Raw genomic sequence first — 18041 nt, 5'->3', positions numbered from 1 at the left:
ACTTTCACAGATTTTTTACTTCGTCGGGAAGTAAGACTTGGCCACTGGTCGATTCACGAACCTATAACAAATATGTACATATATATCAATTTATGATCGGAATATATTCACAACATTTTTTATTACGTTTTTATGATTTAAGTTTGTTAAGTTAGCAGTCCTCGTTAGTAACCTACAACTAGTTGTCCACAGTTAGATGTACAGAAATAAATCAATATATATATCTTGAATCAATCCACGACCCAGTGTATACACGTCTCATGCTAGATCACAACTCAAAGTATATATATTTTTGGAATCAACCTCAACCCTGTATAGCTAACTCAAACATTATTGCATATAGAGTGTCTATGGTTGTTCCAAATAATATATATAGATGGGTCGATATGATATGTCAAAACATTGTATACGTGTCTATGGTATCTCAAGATTACATAATATGTATAATACAATATTAATTAGTTAGGATATGGTTAGTTTAGATTTGTTACAAAATTTTCGTAGCTAAAACTAGCAAATTTATCAAATTTTGTTTTACCCGTCATTTCTTCGTTTCAAATCCGTTTGGAGTGATTCAAGTTGCTATGGTTTCATAATGAACTGAAATTTATGAAACTAAACAGAAAAAGTATAAGTTTATAGTCGGAAATACAGGTTACAAGTCACTTTTTAAAGAGGTAGTCATATCCGTCGAAAAAACGACATCTTGATGACCATTTTGAAAAAACATACTTCCACTTTGTGTTTAACCATGATTTTTGGATATAGTATCATGTTCATATGTAATATCATTTTTCCAGAAAACAAACTTCCAATTCAAAGATTAAGATAGTTTTTATTTTTCTAACCCAAAACAGCCCGGTGTTACTACGACGGCGTATGTCCGGTTTTACGATGTTTTTCGTGTTTTCAGGTTTTATATCATTAAGTTAGCATATCATTTAGATATAGAACATGTGTTTAGTTGATTTTAAAAGTCAAGTTAGAAGGATTAACTTTGTTTGCGAACAAGTTTAGAATTAACTAAACTATGTTCTAGTGATTACATGTTCAAATCTTCAAATAAGATAGTTTTATATATATGAATCGAATGATGTTATGAACACCATTACTATCTCAAGTTTAGTAGGTAAACCTACTGGAAGTGACAATAAATGATCTAGCTTCAAATGATCTTGGATGGCTTGAAAGTTCTTGAAGTAGAATCATGACACGAAAACAAGTTCAAGTAAGATTTTTATTCGAATTAAGATAGTTTATAGTTATAGAAATTGAATCAAAGTTTGAATATGAATATTACCTTGAATAAGAAAGATAACCTACTGTAAATAACAAACGTTTCTTGATCTTGGATGATTACTTGGATTGGATTAGAAAGCTTGGAAGTAATCTTGCAAACTTGGAAGTATTCTTGATTTTATGAAACTAGAACTTGTAGAATTTATGAAGAACACTTAGAACTTGAAGATGGAATTTGAGAGAGATCAATTAGATGAAGAAAATTGAAGAATGAAAGTGTTTGTAGGTGTTTTTGGTCGTTGGTATATGGATTAGATATAAAGGATGTATAAGTTTGTTTTCATGTAAATAATTCATGAATGATTTATAATATTTTTTGTAATTTTGTGAGATATTTCATGCTAGTTGCCAAATGATGGTTCCCACATGTTTAATGACTCGCATGGGCTGCTAAGGAGCTGATGATTGAGTGTATATACCAATAGTATATACATCTTAGAATCTGTGTATTGTACGAGTACGAATACGAGTGCATACGAGTAGAATTGTTGATGAAAATGAATGAGGATGTAATTGTAAGCATTTTTATTAAGTAGAAGTACTTTGATATATGTCATGAAGTCTTCCAAAAGTGTATTAATACATCTTAATACACTACATGTATATACATTTAACTGAGTCGTTAAGTCATCATTAGTCGTTATATGTAAGTGTTCTTTCGGAACCTTTAAGTTAACGATCTTGTTAAATGTAATTGATCCATTGTTATTACACTTAAATGAGATGTTAAATTGTTATGTTAACATGTTAACATGGTGTATTAATATATCTTAATATCATATAAATATGTGTAAAATACTATTACAACGATAATCGTTACATATATGTATTGTTTCGAAATCCTTAAGTTAGTAGTCTCATCTTACTCGTGTAGTTCATTTGTAATACGCTTAATGATATATGTAATTATCATTTCATGATGTTAAACATAGTGTATTAATATCTTAACATGATACATATGTATTTAGTAAGACGTTGTTGTAACGATAGCCGTTATATATATCGTTTCGCGTTTCTTAATTCACTACTTTCATTTTATGTATATAACTCATTGTTAATATATATAGTGAGATACTTTCTTATCATAATATCATGTTAACTATATATATATATATATCCATATATATATATATATCATCAAATAATTTTTACAAGTTTTATCGTTCGTGAATCGCCGGTCAACTTGGGTGGTCAATTGTCTACATGAAACTCATTTCAAATAATCAAGTCTTAACAAGTTTGATTGCTTAACATGTTGGAAACATTTAATCATGCAAATATAGTTTTCATTTAATATATATAATCATGGAAAAGTTCGGGTCACTACAGTCACGCCTCCTATTGCGTCGTCGCGCCTCCTATTGCGTCGTCGCGCCTCCTATTGCGTCGTCGCGCCTCTTATTGTGTTGCCATGCACCTATTGCGTAGTCACGCCTCCTATGGTATTGTCAACATCAATGCGATTTGGAAAGATCTTTTGGGAGGTTTTCTCAACCTTCGATGGTACTGCCAACATCGTCGCGAATTGAGTTACCTCCTAACGCGTGTTGAGTGACAAATGAGAGTTTTCGATGTCGTCATTAAAATAAAATTAAAAATTAAATAATTAAATAAATAATAAATAAATAGATGAATACTCCGTAATACGTAGTAACTAGTGTATGAACCCTCGCTTCGCGCTGGGGGTTCGGTTTTCAATGTATTTTATTGCGTTTAGTTTGTAAAATTATTTCGTGGCTAACGATGATGTCGTTGAAGCGCAACTCGAGTCGAATCAAAAGGTATAACCCGTGAAAGATTTAAATGTTATTTTAAATTAACAATATATGTGCATCTCCGCGTTTCGCTATGGAATTGTCAACTTTTAAAAATTTGACGCAAAATCAACGTGTATGAAACACACCCCAAATATTTAGCGTTTTTTTAAAAAACGTCCGTTTTGCGTATAGCTAGTGACATTGTGTTTCTAAAATTATTTCGAGTTTAACGATGGTGTCGGAAAAATTTGACTCGTTGCGAGCGAGAAGATATGGCCCGTTGAATATTTGGGTGGAGTTTATTTAAGATTTTTTATGAAAATGATAATTTGACACTTTACCCCCTGTATGAGGGGCCGATTTGATTCTTTGAAGAAAGTGTGGGGGTTTTTGTTGTGCAAATGAAATTTAGCTAAGTTAAAAAAAAAGGAAATGAAAAGTCGAAAATGCCCTTGAGCACTATTCGTTACACCCCTCTCTTTTAGATTTTGGGGGATGATTCTCACACACTGTTTTTTGATCCTCACACACCAATTTACTTGAACTCCTCCCTAATAATAGGGTAAAAGGGTGTGTGAGGATCAAAAAATAGTGTGCGAGAATCATCCCCCTTAGATTTTAGATATAGGTATAATATAATATAATATAATATAATAATACAATATAATATAATATATAATATATAATATATAATATAATATAATATATGATAAACTGAGTAAATAAAGTATCTTATAAAACTTGCAATTAACAGAAATAGAAGGGCAGTTTTATAAATTTTATGAAACCTCCTTTAATCTATTATCGAATTGGGCCGATTTCCTCTCACGAATTCACGAATTCACAAAAATATTTGGGGGTCTCATAAGCGTCGCTTAACCCCGATCCGATATCACTGATTTTTAGGTTTTTTCACTCAGCAATCAATCAATCAATTGTATTGTATATTCTCCTCGTTTGAATTCCGTCTGCTCGCCGGTAAGTTTTCTGAAACCGTAACCCTAACCCTAACCTTTTTCTACTTTTCAATTTCATTAAGTTTGATACTATTTTGTGCAACCTGAAGCTATTGCTGTAGTTATAATAATAATAATGTTTCTTTCTTTTATGTGATTAACTGATACAGTACATAAATAGTCTATATACACACACACACACAGAAGAATGATATGATTTTTTTATATTGGGAGAGTGAAATTAGGGTTTACAAGTTTGAGCTTAACCAGCTTTACAATGTATAACGTTCGCGATTTGTTTGTATCGCTCAGCTATAATTACCAATGTTGCGTTTAGTTTTGGCTTAAATTATACGATTTGAGTGTTTATATTGATGACATTTTATTGTTGTTTTAGTGACAGGACATTGAATATATAATGGATCGACAAAGGGAACGAAATGGGGATAGGAGTGATGATGAAGATAGATATAGAAGCAGAAGAGGTGGTGATAGGTTCAGGAGTGAACGTGATAGTCGAGATAGGAGGATCAATGATAAGAGTGATGACGAAGATAGATATGGTAGGAGGGGACGATATAGGAACAGGGATCAAAGAGTTGTTGATGAAATTGTTAAAGACAGGAGAGGTGGGAACAGGAATATGAGTGATGATGAAGATGCTAATGATAGGAGGAGAGATAGAGATAGGGATGATATTAGGAGGAGAAGAGATGGAATAAGTGACGATGAAGATGTTAATGATAAAACGGTTGATAAGAACAAGGATAAAAAGGTCAGTGATGAAGATGATGGTAAAGATAGGGTTAAGATGAAAAAGAGTGGTGATGGGAGAAAAAGTAATGGGCATGATCAGAGTGATGAAGATGGTGAAATTAGGAAGACTGTTAGAAAAGGGAGGCATGAAGGTAAGAGTGATGAAGAAGATGGTGAAATTGGGACTAATGCAAGAGAAGGGAAGCATAAAGTAAGGAGTGATGATGAAGATGGTGAAATAAAGAAGAGAGGGAGAAAAGGTAAGGATAAAAAAAGTGATGATGAAGATGATCGCAAAGACAAAGCAAGAAGGGATAGGAAGAAGGATATGACTGACGACGAAGATGATAAATATAGAAAGAAAAGGGAGAGAAACAAAGATCGAAGGCATGATGATGATGATAAGAGGGAGAGGAACAGAGATCGAAGGCATGATGATGATGATAAGAGGGATAAGAGAAGGAATGGTGATCATAAAGATAGGAGGAGAAGTGATGACGTGGCGAAACCTAGAAGTGATCAAAATGGAGATAAGGAGACTGTGGATGAAGGTCCAAGGTTCCAAAAGTTGGCTGAAATGCAAGAAGGGATGACTAATTTAGGGAAGAGTGGAGGGGTTTATATTCCACCGTTTAAGTTAGCTCGTATGATGAGCGGGGTTCAAGATAAAAGTAGCATGGAATATCAAAGGTTGACTTGGGATGCATTAAGGAAGAGTATAAATGGGTTGGTCAACAAGGTCAATGCCACAAATATCAAGAACATTATCCCAGAGTTGTTTGCTGAAAATTTGATCAGGGGAAGAGGACTATTTTGTCGATCTTGTATGAAGTCCCAAATGGCCTCTCCTGGTTTTACAGATGTCTTTGCGGCGCTCGTTGCTGTAGTCAACACGAAGTTTCCCGAAGTGGGAGACCTTTTGCTGAGAAGGATTATTCTTCAACTACAAAGGGCTTATAAGCGAAATGACAAGGTGCATACTTTTTACATCTTCGTTTTGTAATTGACATGTATTTGTAATTTGGTATTCATGGATGTTTTTGTTTGTGATGACACTATTACTTTGTTTTACAGCATCAATTGCTAGCTGCTGTCAAGTTTATCGCCCATTTGGTGAACCAGCAGGTAGTTCATGAGTTGATTGCTCTTGAACTACTGACAACTCTTCTTGAGAATCCAACTGATGATAGCGTGGAGGTTGCAGTTGGTTTTGTTACAGAATGTGGGTCGATACTTCAGGATCTCTCTCCCAAAGGCTTGCACGGTGAGTTAACTTATTGAATTCTACTCCTTCTTGTCCTTGAGCAGAAGCTCTTGGTTCATTTATTCATTTTCCTCATACGACTATGACATGCTTTCAGGTTGTTTACAACCTGTGTGTGTTGGTGGACTTATTTGTAATTAAGGTCACGAGTTATTTTCTTATAGTGAACTTAATCCGCAGGAAATGACTTCCGTATCGGAAATAATATTCATGGCGATGAAATTGTAGTTTCTTTTGTGAGTTCAAAAGGCTTTAATAACTTATTACTTATAATATTTTAGCAACATATGTGAACATAACCAATCAATTCAGAGGTATAAATTGTGAATAATTTCTTCTCACTTTCTGTTGGTGAAATTGTATGTTTTGGGCGAAGTGCGATTATTAATCGCAACAGAGTACAAGGTCTCGAAATCTGGTCTGTCGTACTTTCTTTTTGTTTTCTGAGACCATTCCTCATCCAGTTAAAGCAAACAAATATGCATGTAGGTTAGCTGCATACTTGATAGATTTAGCAATATTAGTTAAGATGTGATTAACATCCATTAAGGACCAAATGACATTCATTTAGTGAGTATAATGAAACAGGCGCTAGTAACAAATTAGTGTACTGATATATGCATTTAAATAAGTTATATGTGTTGACAGTTACCATCATCTATTGGATATACTTGGAGTAAAGTTTTCTGTGATTGCATTAACTTCTGTTTTTAGCTTTTTATCTTGTTCTTCAGTATCATGCTTATTATCATACTTGGTGTTATTTTCCCATCGATGTTATCTGAAGATCTTTGCCCTAACCTTATACAGGTATTTTTGAGCGTTTTCGTGGAATTCTTCACGAGGGAGAAATTGACAAAAGAGTCCAGTTCTTGATCGAAGGTCTTTTTGCACTAAGAAAGGCCAAGTTCCAGGTCAGAATCTTATTATCGTTTATGTACTCATGTTACCATTTGTTTTTATATCTTTGTTCTTGCTTAATCACTGTTTTTACTTGTACAGGGCCATCCAGCCGTTCGTCCGGAGTTGGATCTTGTTGAGTTGGAAGATCAGTTAACCCACGAAGTTTCTCTTCTTGATAAGATTGACCCAGAAATTACCTTAGGTAAATAAAAATCCCTTTTAATACTTCAAATACTTTTGTTTTTAAGACTTGAGTGTAACTCTTCTTAATGTGCACCTCAGATATTTTCAAGATGGATCCTAATTTCATCGAGAACGAAAAGCGCTATGAAGATTTGAAGAAAAACATTCTTGGTGACGAATCTTCAGAAGAAGAAGAAGAGGATGGCGAAGATTCCGGTGATGACGAGGACGATGATTCTTCGGAAGAAGAAGACGAGGAGCAAATGAGAATCCGAGATGAAACCGAAACAAATCTTGTTAATCTCAGAAGGACCATTTACTTGACAATTATGTCTAGTGTTGACTTTGAAGAAGCTGGTCATAAGCTTCTGAAAATTAAACTGGAACCAGGACAAGAGGTTAGAATCATCTTTTCGATAATTTCTATAAATCTGCTGCTTATCTGAAGTATTACTATACCTGGCAAATGAGTCTGGTTGAGTCGCTTTGGGTAACGGGTCAAAACGGTTTTGGGTTGAATGGGTCATGGGTCAAACGGGTCAGATTTTAAACGGTTCAGGTTGGGTCAAGTTGGGCGCCAGGTTAAATGGGTCATGTGTCAAGTGGGTCAGGTTGGGCCAAGTTGGGCATCAGGTTGAAACGGACATATACTTTTACATTTGATTTTTTACATTAATGATTACGTTTTACGTTTATATTTACGTTTATACTTTTACGTATGATTTTATCATCATTTATGATTGCATTTGACGGATGAAACTTTTTATGATCTTAATGCTCAAGGCCCAGTTGGCTTGAAAGCTTGACCCTAATGACCCAAATTTGAAAGTATGGGTTTCAATTGCCAGGCATAAGTAAATACCATTATATATGATTTACGTAATTATTGTCAGTTATTCACAATTATTGGAATTTGCATATGCAGATGGAATTGTGTATTATGTTATTGGAGTGTTGCAGTCAAGAGAGAACTTACCTTCGGTACTATGGGCTTTTGGGCCAGCGTTTTTGTATGATCAATAAAGTCCACCAAGAAAATTTTGAAAAGTGCTTTGTTCAACAGTACTCTATGATCCATCGACTCGAAACAAATAAGCTGCGGAATGTTGCCAAGTTTTTCGCTCATCTTCTTGGGACCGATGCTTTGCCTTGGCACGTTTTAGCTTACATTCGATTGACTGAAGAAGATACAACGTCGTCTTCTCGAATCTTCATCAAGATTCTCTTTCAGGTTAGCTATCATGGAACTGTATTAATCTTTTCTTTTTACCCTTATCGAAACCATCTTGCTTGTCTAATTTTATGCATGTTTGTTGGTTATTGATTTACTGCAGTGGAATTTTAATCCTGTTAAATGACCCGTTGGCAAATGGGCTGGTTTGGTGAATTGAGTAACGGGTCAAAACGAGTATTTTATGACTAGCTCAGGCTGATCAGAAACCCTTGTCATTATATACTTGTATATTTTGCATTATAGTCTAATAGAATCATTAAATTGTGTATTTTTATTCTAATAATATGTTTTCAAGTTAAACAATTTAAGAAGCTGCATGGATTGAAAATACAGTTTGGCAACTTTTGACCCGTTTTACTTGTTTTTTTAGTGGCTAATTTGTACTTGTTTGACCCATACAAAACACAACCTGAATCGGCGTACTGAAAATAGGCCAAAATTGCCACTACTATATTTTCTAAATACATATCAATAAAAGTAGTATATAATTTGATTTATAAAGAGGGTAAGTTTACTCTTGATGTGAGTTGAAAAGTCATTCTCTTTTGGGTTTTATATAATAATTAAATCAGTTATGATGTTGTGTGCTACAGGAACTGTCTGAACATCTTGGCATTCGTCTGTTGAACGAACGTCTCAGTGATCCAACAATGCAGGCTGATTTCGAATCTATCTTCCCACGAGACAATCCTAAAAACACACGGTTTTCAATTAACTTCTTCACATCGATTGGGCTCGGTGGGATCACAGAAAACTTGAGAGAGTATTTAAAGAACATGCCTCGTCTTATCATGCAACAAAAACCTGCCTCTGAATCAGACGATTCTGATTCTTCTAGTTCAGGATCTGATTCATCATCATCAAGCTCTGATGAAAGCGAGAGCTCAAGCAGCAGTGATAGTGAAAGTGATCACAAGAGCAGCAAAAACAAACGCAGGAGGCGGCGTTAGCTTTTTAAAAAAATCTTACATGAAGTGTGTTCATTGTACTTTGTCTATTTACATACACTACATTATGTTCTTGTGACGTGTAATGATTTTGTTATGAGGTGGTAGACAATTTTGTATGTGTTAGTTTCATGTTGTTTTTTTGTCTTCTAAATGTGGCTTATAAAGTTTGGATGTGTAGTTGCTTTAAGACCGGTTGAAGACTACATATTTGGTGGCTAAGTTTATTCAATTACAGACTTACAGTGGGTACAGGTCTAAGTGGGTAAAACATTAAGAAGATAGATTTGTTGTATGTTTTTCTTTGTTGAGATGCATATGAAAATTTGTAGAAGCTGTTGTTATTGCCTATTGTGACGAAACGAAATTTCGTAGTAATTATTAGTTAGCGAAGAAAATATTAACAAGTCTGAAGGATTATTTATCCGGATAGTTTATTCCTTGCGAATGAATCAGGTATTTACGAATTTGTTTTGTACCTTTTGAACTAGATTGGCACCAGGGGTTTTAAACCCATTTGAGCTCTAGAAATTATATGAAATTCACATATACACACATTGGGTCAGTGTAATGGGTTAGAATAAATAGGTCAAGTGTTATAGGTTTAGTTGTTATATATATATATATATATATATATATATATATATATATATATATATATATATTTTTGGGAAATGATTCTGTCATTTTATTAATGACACATAGATTATGGATGCAATTTGAATGTGATGGATCATGAAATTTCAAAAAATGACAGATATATATTTTTACTGAGGCTAACACACATTTGCATTTATGTGCATAGGTACCTACAAAATCACATTGTTATGTTTATCTTCTCTGCTTATAGTTTATATAGTTCACACATGAACTTCGGGTTCAATCAATTTGAAGCATTTATAAGTACATGTCTGGAAGAGAATCAATATATTGCAGGTTCTTCTTTCTGATTTTTCTACCTTTGTATGGTCTATCTTTGAAGAATTCATTATTTAATTAGCTATGGTAGCAAGTTGAGCCATTCTACCTGTTGCTTATATAGATTTAGTTAGTTTGTCCGATCTAGCCCCACAGATTGGCTATAAGCCTATCCCCACAGATTGGCTATAAGCCTATAATCATCCAATCTATAGCAAAAAGTGTATGCCATGGTAAGCACTTCCCTTTTATTTAGAAATATTCAATATTTAGAAATATTCAGTATTATCTTTATTGTTCATTTAGAAATATTCAGCACTTCCCTTCTATTATATTGTTTATAAGCAGGTTTGAAAAAACCCCTACTTTTTAATACCTTAAAGAGTTATGTCACTCATGTAATGGCGTAGTCTTTATATATTGTATATTTTAAAAACACATGATTCCAATAAGGGCTTACTGTGTCACTTGCAGCACATACAAAAGAAATTATTTTGTTTTTGTCTTATGTGTTCATGCTCACTATTGTACTGATTGTAATTTATCTATGTATTGAATGCATTAGTGTGTACTGATATTCGTGCATCTTTTTACTCCCGCTATAATTACAGGACATCACCATGATATCTTTGGATAAATATGGAGGTTCTTTAGACCATCAGTAGATGAACATAGTATCTGATCAGGCGTCACAGAGGGATTTTGCTTTGCTGCCCTGAATTGACACTATTTTGGCTTACAAATAATTCTTGGCTTTTGTTTTAACAAGGTCGAAAAGGTAATCTACGTTTTGGCTTCCTCTTTACTTTTACTTTCATATTTCCATCACAGACTATGTTGTGTTATATACAAAGTATGCTTTGTGGTTAGAATTAGTTGGTTCGTTTGTGTTTCTTGTGAAAGTTTGACGCTTAGAGGCAATTTTTTGATTTTAGGAGTTACTGGTAAGTTAGTAGGAAGTTTACCCGCATGTCTTAGGTTCTACTCTTATCAATAATATTATTCACAAAGAAAGTGGTATATGAAAGATTTATTTCTATATTGAAGTTTTCAGTTTATTTGAAAACATTTATATGAATCAAGTATTTATTTAAAATTGATTTCTACAGTTGTAATGATGTATGATGTATAGTTTAAATCTTGACCCATTGTAATACTTGTCATTGAAACCTTTAAATTTTCTTTTACCATATTAGCCATGTTTAGGTATATAGTTGCATTGATAAATGGGTGGTTCGCAGAAGCACTCAAAGTTGTATTGTTGATCATATTAGCCATTACTTGGTGTGCAATGACTGGATGGAGACTCAGATATATTGTTGGTCCTAAACACTATATTGCTAGAGTCAGGTATCTAATGCTACATTAAGACTAATTGTACACCTTATATCTACTGCTGGGGCGGTCGTCGTCATTATTTTGTTGATGTATATGATATGATCTTTTATTGTGAACGTTGTTGCGTTAAACAAAAAGAGCAGGAGCTCTGTTATATATTTTAAATCCGTTGGTCCTGTGTTGATTATGCAATTTGACGGTTTATATGCTTAGCTTTACATTGCTTATAAGTATATCTTCATGTACCATGCCCAGATAAGATCATAAGAATGTTTTCATTATGTGTAAACCGTATTTTTTTTTCTTTTTTTAAATTGGTTTATTGTGTGTTTGGTTGTGTAAGGAGTAGCTGATTGTTGTACATAGTTGGAGGAATTGATGAAGTTATCGCTAAGGCTAAGAAGATCGCAAAGGAATCTACTTTTTTTTGGACATTCTTTACCATTTTTTGCCCCTTGATAGTTGAGAAAAATTATTGTTGTTGATACACTTTTAATGCTTTTTATGTGGTAAACTAACACATGTTTAGAGGTGGACTATTGAAAAAGTTTATACCCATTCTCTAAAAGGTAAAGTTATGAATAGTAACTCACTTTGGTTCTTAAAATGTTTGTACCTCATGCTTTTGAATATTGTACACACTAGGAAACACTACTAACTTGAAGGGCCATTGGGTCAGTGTAATGGGTCAGAATAAATGGGTCAGTGTTATACGTTAAGTTGTTATATAGTTTTTTTCCTTCTTTTTTAAACGGATTGAGTCAGTGTAATGGGTCAGAATTAACGGGTCAATGTACCAAATATATTATGTGTAATGACTCACTTTGTAATGGATCAAAATAATACTTTGTCAATATAATGGGTCAGTGTACTGTAGAAAATATATTACACTTAGTTTATATAGTAGTGTAATGGGTCACAATAACACTTGCAATAACAGTTTGTAATGCAATAACATTTTGGTATGCTTTGCCAATATAATGGGGTTACAATAACACTTGCACTTTGTAACACTTTGTTCAAAATAACAATAGCAGTTTGTAACACTTTAGTAAAAATAAAACTTTGTCAGTTTGTAATGTGTCAAAATAACACTTGCACATACAGGTTAGTATACTGGTAACCTTTTTCATCAATTTTTAAATTACTTAATTTAGATTATGTCCTTATCTCTGATGGGTAATAAGAAGATAAGGATAGCGAAATGGGTAAAACGTCGACAATTGTACTCTGAACACATAGAAATTCAAAACAAAAGCACTTGTGACATTGTCGGTATAATTTGTTAACATATATATCATTTAAGATTCAATATTGTTTGCGAAAGAGTCCCCGTGCAACGCACGGCTCATAAATCTAGTATAATTATATGGTTGGATCAAGTATGGAATATGTTAATAACATTATTTAAACTGATCCTAAACAAACACATCTAATTATATGTTTGTATGAATTATGAATTGATTTAACATATATAATAAGAAATGATAAAAGCTTTTATGATTTTAACGTGCGTATCATCTTTAAGTAGGAAGAAGTTAATTATCATGACCTACCAAGTTTAAGACGTCTTATACAAAGGTTAACCCAAAAACTTGTATAGCTCCAGACAAGTTTTTTTTACATTCAAGAGAAGTGAAGACATCTGTAAGGAAGAACATAGAAAATGAATGACAGAGAAGTATGTCGAATGTTCCACATACTGATTTGTAATAGAGGTTACAAATGAATAAATCATGGTCAGTAGATTATATTGATTTTGGCTATTGATTTAAGATGTTGAAGCCTATATAAACAATATCTCATTTGTTCTATCCATCCTAAACATAAATTTGTAACAACATTTATCAAAATAAACAAAGATTAGACCATAAACTTGGGTTTTCTTTGTTCAAAGATGTATTTAGTTAAGAACTACTATAAATTTTAACAGTTAAACGCGAACATAACTACCCTTGTTAGTATAACTCTATTTGCCCGTTGATTATTGATCCATTTTCTCTACCCCTAATTCTATGATCAATTTGATATATCAGAGCTCTCAATCTCCAATTGATGTTGCTGAATATAACATAACGAGTGGAGAGATAACTAGCGTGTTGCTGCGAAAAATAGTTTGCAGAAACATATGGTTTCGTTATATACATTAAGCATTGTTTCAGTAGTTTAAAATTACCATATGCATATAAACGATTAATACAAAGGGATATTGACTAAAATACACTTTTTTAAAAACTTTTATAACAAAATACACTTATTTAAAAAAATTTGTCAATTTACACCATCAGGGCGACCAAAAGTTTGGTCGACCACCATTATAACATGGTTGACTGCGTAGTCGACCAACTCTAACAAGGTGGTCGACCGACCATTACAAGGTGGTCGACCACTCTTATTCGCACAAAAATTTGGTCGACTACCGTTATAACAGGTTGACTACGTAGTCGACCAACACTAACAAGGTGGTTGACCAACCAATACAAGGTGGTCGACCAACCCTAGATTTCATTTCCTATCCCTGACGCCATTCCATCGGACCCCTCATTATCATACATCATGATATTCAAACATGTATTGTTAGTCATCTTCACATTTATATACATATTCTACCATAATTGGGTCCAAACCCCAACAATCAAGAAATTGAAAACGAACAGATGGATGTCGATCTTAAAGTTATGATGGTTGCTGATTTATTGTTTTTATAAAGAAAGCCGTCTGATTTCAAATTTGAGATTGGTTCAATTAAGAAACCTCCCTTGAGCTTGTTAATTTGAGCCTTGATTCTGAAATTGAAAACTAACAGTTTTGTGGTCAACTTCAACTGACTCGATCTAAAATGTGTATCATTTGAATTTATATATCAATCTCAGATTAACTCAGCTAGGTACTTCTATGCTTTACCTGACTAAAAATCTGTTACAGAGTTTGATGAATATATAAAATATAAATATACATATAAGGAGTACATGATAAAGGGGGAAACGTGAAGTAGAACAAATTTGGTCGACCACCTTGTATTGGTTGGTCAACCACCTTGTTAGTGTTGGTCGACTACGTAGTCAACCATGTTATAATGGTAGTCGACCAAATTTTTGTGCGAATATGAGTGGTCGGCCACCTTGTATTGGTCGGTCGACTACGCAGTCAACCATGTTATAATGGTGGTCGACCAAACTCTTGGTTGCCCTGATGGTGTAAATTGACAATTTTTTTTAAAAAAAAAACGTATTTTGGCATAAAAGTTTAACAAAAAGTGTACTTTAGTCAATATCCCTAATACAAATCTTTTATTTAATGAAATATATATATATATATATATATATATATATATATATATATATATATATATATATATATATATATATATATATATATATATATATATATATATATATATAAATCGCTAAGGTTAATCCCATGTGGTAGCTGCTGATTACCCCATTAAATCACTTGCTAACGTGTAAATTACTGATTTAATCTTGATTAATACAAAGTTACACGTGGATAAAGATGTAGCCTTGAAAAAACGCACACCCCAAATCAATCTCTAATAAGTAACAAATTCTCGCGCATACAACCCTAAACCACCATCTCCCATCGACGATCCCCAATCACCATATAATCATCCGATTACCTCCCTGATTCCATCGAACGCCGCTCCTTCCATCAACATCATTCTTCTTTTTTTCTCCATCGATTACCAATTCATTCACCATTTATCAGAGATCGGAATCTTTTCAAATCAACAATGAATTTCGAATAATACCTGATTGTATTAGACCGTGATGTATTTATACAAGTTATAACTGTTATTGTTCATGAATAATCGGACCACCATTAAGGTTTGTTTCTAAAATTCAAATATTGCTATGATTTTTCTATTTTGTCCACTTGTATTGGTAATAATCATAGCCGTTTATCAAAAATACTTCTGATTTTGTTACTATGAAATCTTTTTTTCAATTTGCTTTTATAAACTTCTATTTTTTCGATCAGATTGTTGTATGTATTAATTTGCTAAGTATATCAATTTCTGTTTGTATTGCTCTGTATTATTGGTAAACATAAAAGTAAGATCCTAAATCAAAAGTAAAACAAGTATATTCAGGTTAACTGTTACCTTAGCAAAATTGAATCAGACTATAATATAGTTTTGTAAATTGAGTTTTCATAGAAGTTTAAGTAACGAATGCTAAATTTCAATTGCACACTAGGGGCTGTTTACTTGCACCTTAATCAACTTAATTGGTTGGAAAACTTATTTGGTCACCAACTTGATGTGTTTACAACCAATAATCAGAACTTACCCCAAGACTTTCTCGGTCAACCAAAAATGCTCACTACTCCCCATCCAGTCATTTTATTTCCACAATGCCCTTATGTATCCGTGCTTTTAAAATAATAAAATCCCATCTGCTTCACACCTTCTCACCGTCGTAGATGTACCACTATTTGCTCCTCCACCATCGCAATAATTAACCATCTGCCATTGTCGTAACTTCCTCTTTCACCAACACCCATCTGCTGATTCATCGTCGTAAACTCACCACTACCTCCACCGTCGAAATATAAATCACATCTACCACCATCGTAACCCGCTCTTCCACCAACACCGTCTGCTGCTCCACCGTCGACAATTATAAGGAGCATCCGAGAAGAATTTTAAGATCAGGAAGTTAACAATTGACAATGGATAACTGTTTGTGAAAGATTTTAAGAAGCATCTGGAATATAAATATTGTAAACTCGAAATGAAAGTTGTAATCACAAGAGTATTTTGGGTATTTGTTTAAAGACAATGAAAATTTTGTTGATCAAAGGAGTGATAGTTTTATTACCGCATATACATTTGATGATTATTTATTTAACTTAAGGGCGGAATTGTTATTTTTATCATTCAGTACAATAAGTAAACAAGATTATTTATTAACTGATTAATATATATTGTCATTGTATATCCATACTGCCACATTTACCCATATGGATCTTAATGGAAAAAAAAGTAACAACCCCTAAGAGTTTGATTAATTGCTTGAATGAACTAGGGTTAACAACAAGATCGCAAATTATACAACAATATGCATTTACAAAACCAAAGAATAATAACAATCGTTTGCTCAACCGTGCCAAATAATTTTATTATAATAAGGTCACATCTTACGGTCAGCGATATCCATTTGCAGTTTACTGGCATGAACTTAAGCTGGTAATATGTTATTTGTTATTGATTTACCAAACTTTCCAGGAGTGTCACGAGATGAGAAATAGACCTATACTTCTTTCGAGCAGACCCAATGTAACAATAGTTTACTACTTTTTCTTTTTATCTTTTATAGTCGTTTATTAGCTTAAATGCACTTTATCGGCTCTATTTTTGAGTCAACAACAAGCGTCAATTTATTAGCGTCTTGACTGCCATTTAGAGCCTAAATTGAATTTCAGTCAGGATTTAAATCCCATGGAAATTTAATTCTACCATTTTCATTGCGAGTTTTACAACCTTGAATATTGAAAATATTAGCGTCTTGACTGTCATTTATAGCCTAAATTGAATTCCAGGCAGGATTTAAAACCCATGAAAATTTGATTCTACAATTTTCATGGCGAGTTTTACAACCTTGAATATTGAAAGTATATAATATGTTAACCCGTTCAGTCTCTTTTTATGCTATATACATAATTTGTAGATGTTGTTGGCTGGCTGGTCGAAATGCAACTATTACGTGTGAAAAGTGACAAGAGTGTGGATACAAAATCAATTCAGTTTGTTCTGCTTGACAATAGGTCCCGGGCGGGTTAATACTGTATAGCACTATCATACGCTTTTATTGCCTTTATATATTTTATCTATATTGTTATGTTACACTATTTGAATCTCTAAAGTGGATAACGAACCAGGTATAATATTTATATGTGTGTAAAGTTGTATGTATTTTTTTTAGCTTGAAGAGAAAGCAAGATGATCCGAGTTTTGAATTTGACGATGTTAAAAATTAGATAACTAACCAGTTATTCTATTTGGTGTTGAAGCAAGTCATAAATGTTTATTAGTGGTGGCAGTCTAGACTTTTTTTTACTTATGGTTCAATAAAGGAAAGATCAACTGCTACATGTTATGTTTAGGATACATTTCAGTAGAACCATCGGGCTTAGCTTGGATGGCCACCTCTTGGGATAGGCCTCACCTTTGGTGCAGGTTCGATTCTCAGGGGGGACGGGGTTTTCCCGGATATTATACATACTTCTGTTCCCCTTGTGGGGTCTTCCCCTTGTGGGGCAGGGGGTCCCCTACTACAGTCTGCTGGGTAGGGTGTATAATAAAATCGATTGGGTCGTCACAGCGAAGATCGAGACCGGGTTTCCTCGTTGCGTGTGTAGCGTAAGTGGTGTGTTACCCACTGATCTAGGCCGTTAAAAAAAAAGGATACATTTCAGTAGATAAATATTTTGCCAAATACTGCTTATTTCATTATCCGACTTCTA

At 33.5% G+C, this 18041-nt stretch overlaps 1 protein-coding gene across 1 annotated transcript; it reads left to right on the top strand.

Annotated features, from left to right (window-relative positions):
* Positions 1 to 3893: 3893 nt before the first annotated feature.
* LOC139893613 (uncharacterized) lies at positions 3894 to 9658 on the top strand. Its single transcript, XM_071876780.1, has 8 exons — positions 3894 to 4034; positions 4410 to 5741; positions 5843 to 6032; positions 6843 to 6946; positions 7035 to 7137; positions 7218 to 7516; positions 8044 to 8349; positions 8946 to 9658. Exons 2-8 carry the CDS (start codon positions 4431 to 4433, stop codon positions 9300 to 9302), a joined length of 2670 nt encoding a protein of 889 aa, XP_071732881.1. The 5' UTR covers positions 3894 to 4034; positions 4410 to 4430; the 3' UTR covers positions 9303 to 9658.
* The last annotated feature ends 8383 nt before the right edge of the window (positions 9659 to 18041 follow it).

The sequence above is a fragment of the Rutidosis leptorrhynchoides genome, chromosome 2, assembly GCF_046630445.1.
Source record: "Rutidosis leptorrhynchoides isolate AG116_Rl617_1_P2 chromosome 2, CSIRO_AGI_Rlap_v1, whole genome shotgun sequence".
NCBI lineage: Eukaryota > Viridiplantae > Streptophyta > Magnoliopsida > Asterales > Asteraceae > Rutidosis > Rutidosis leptorrhynchoides.
The sequence above is the reverse complement of the archived record's forward strand: the minus strand, read 5'-3'. Positions and strand labels throughout refer to the sequence as shown.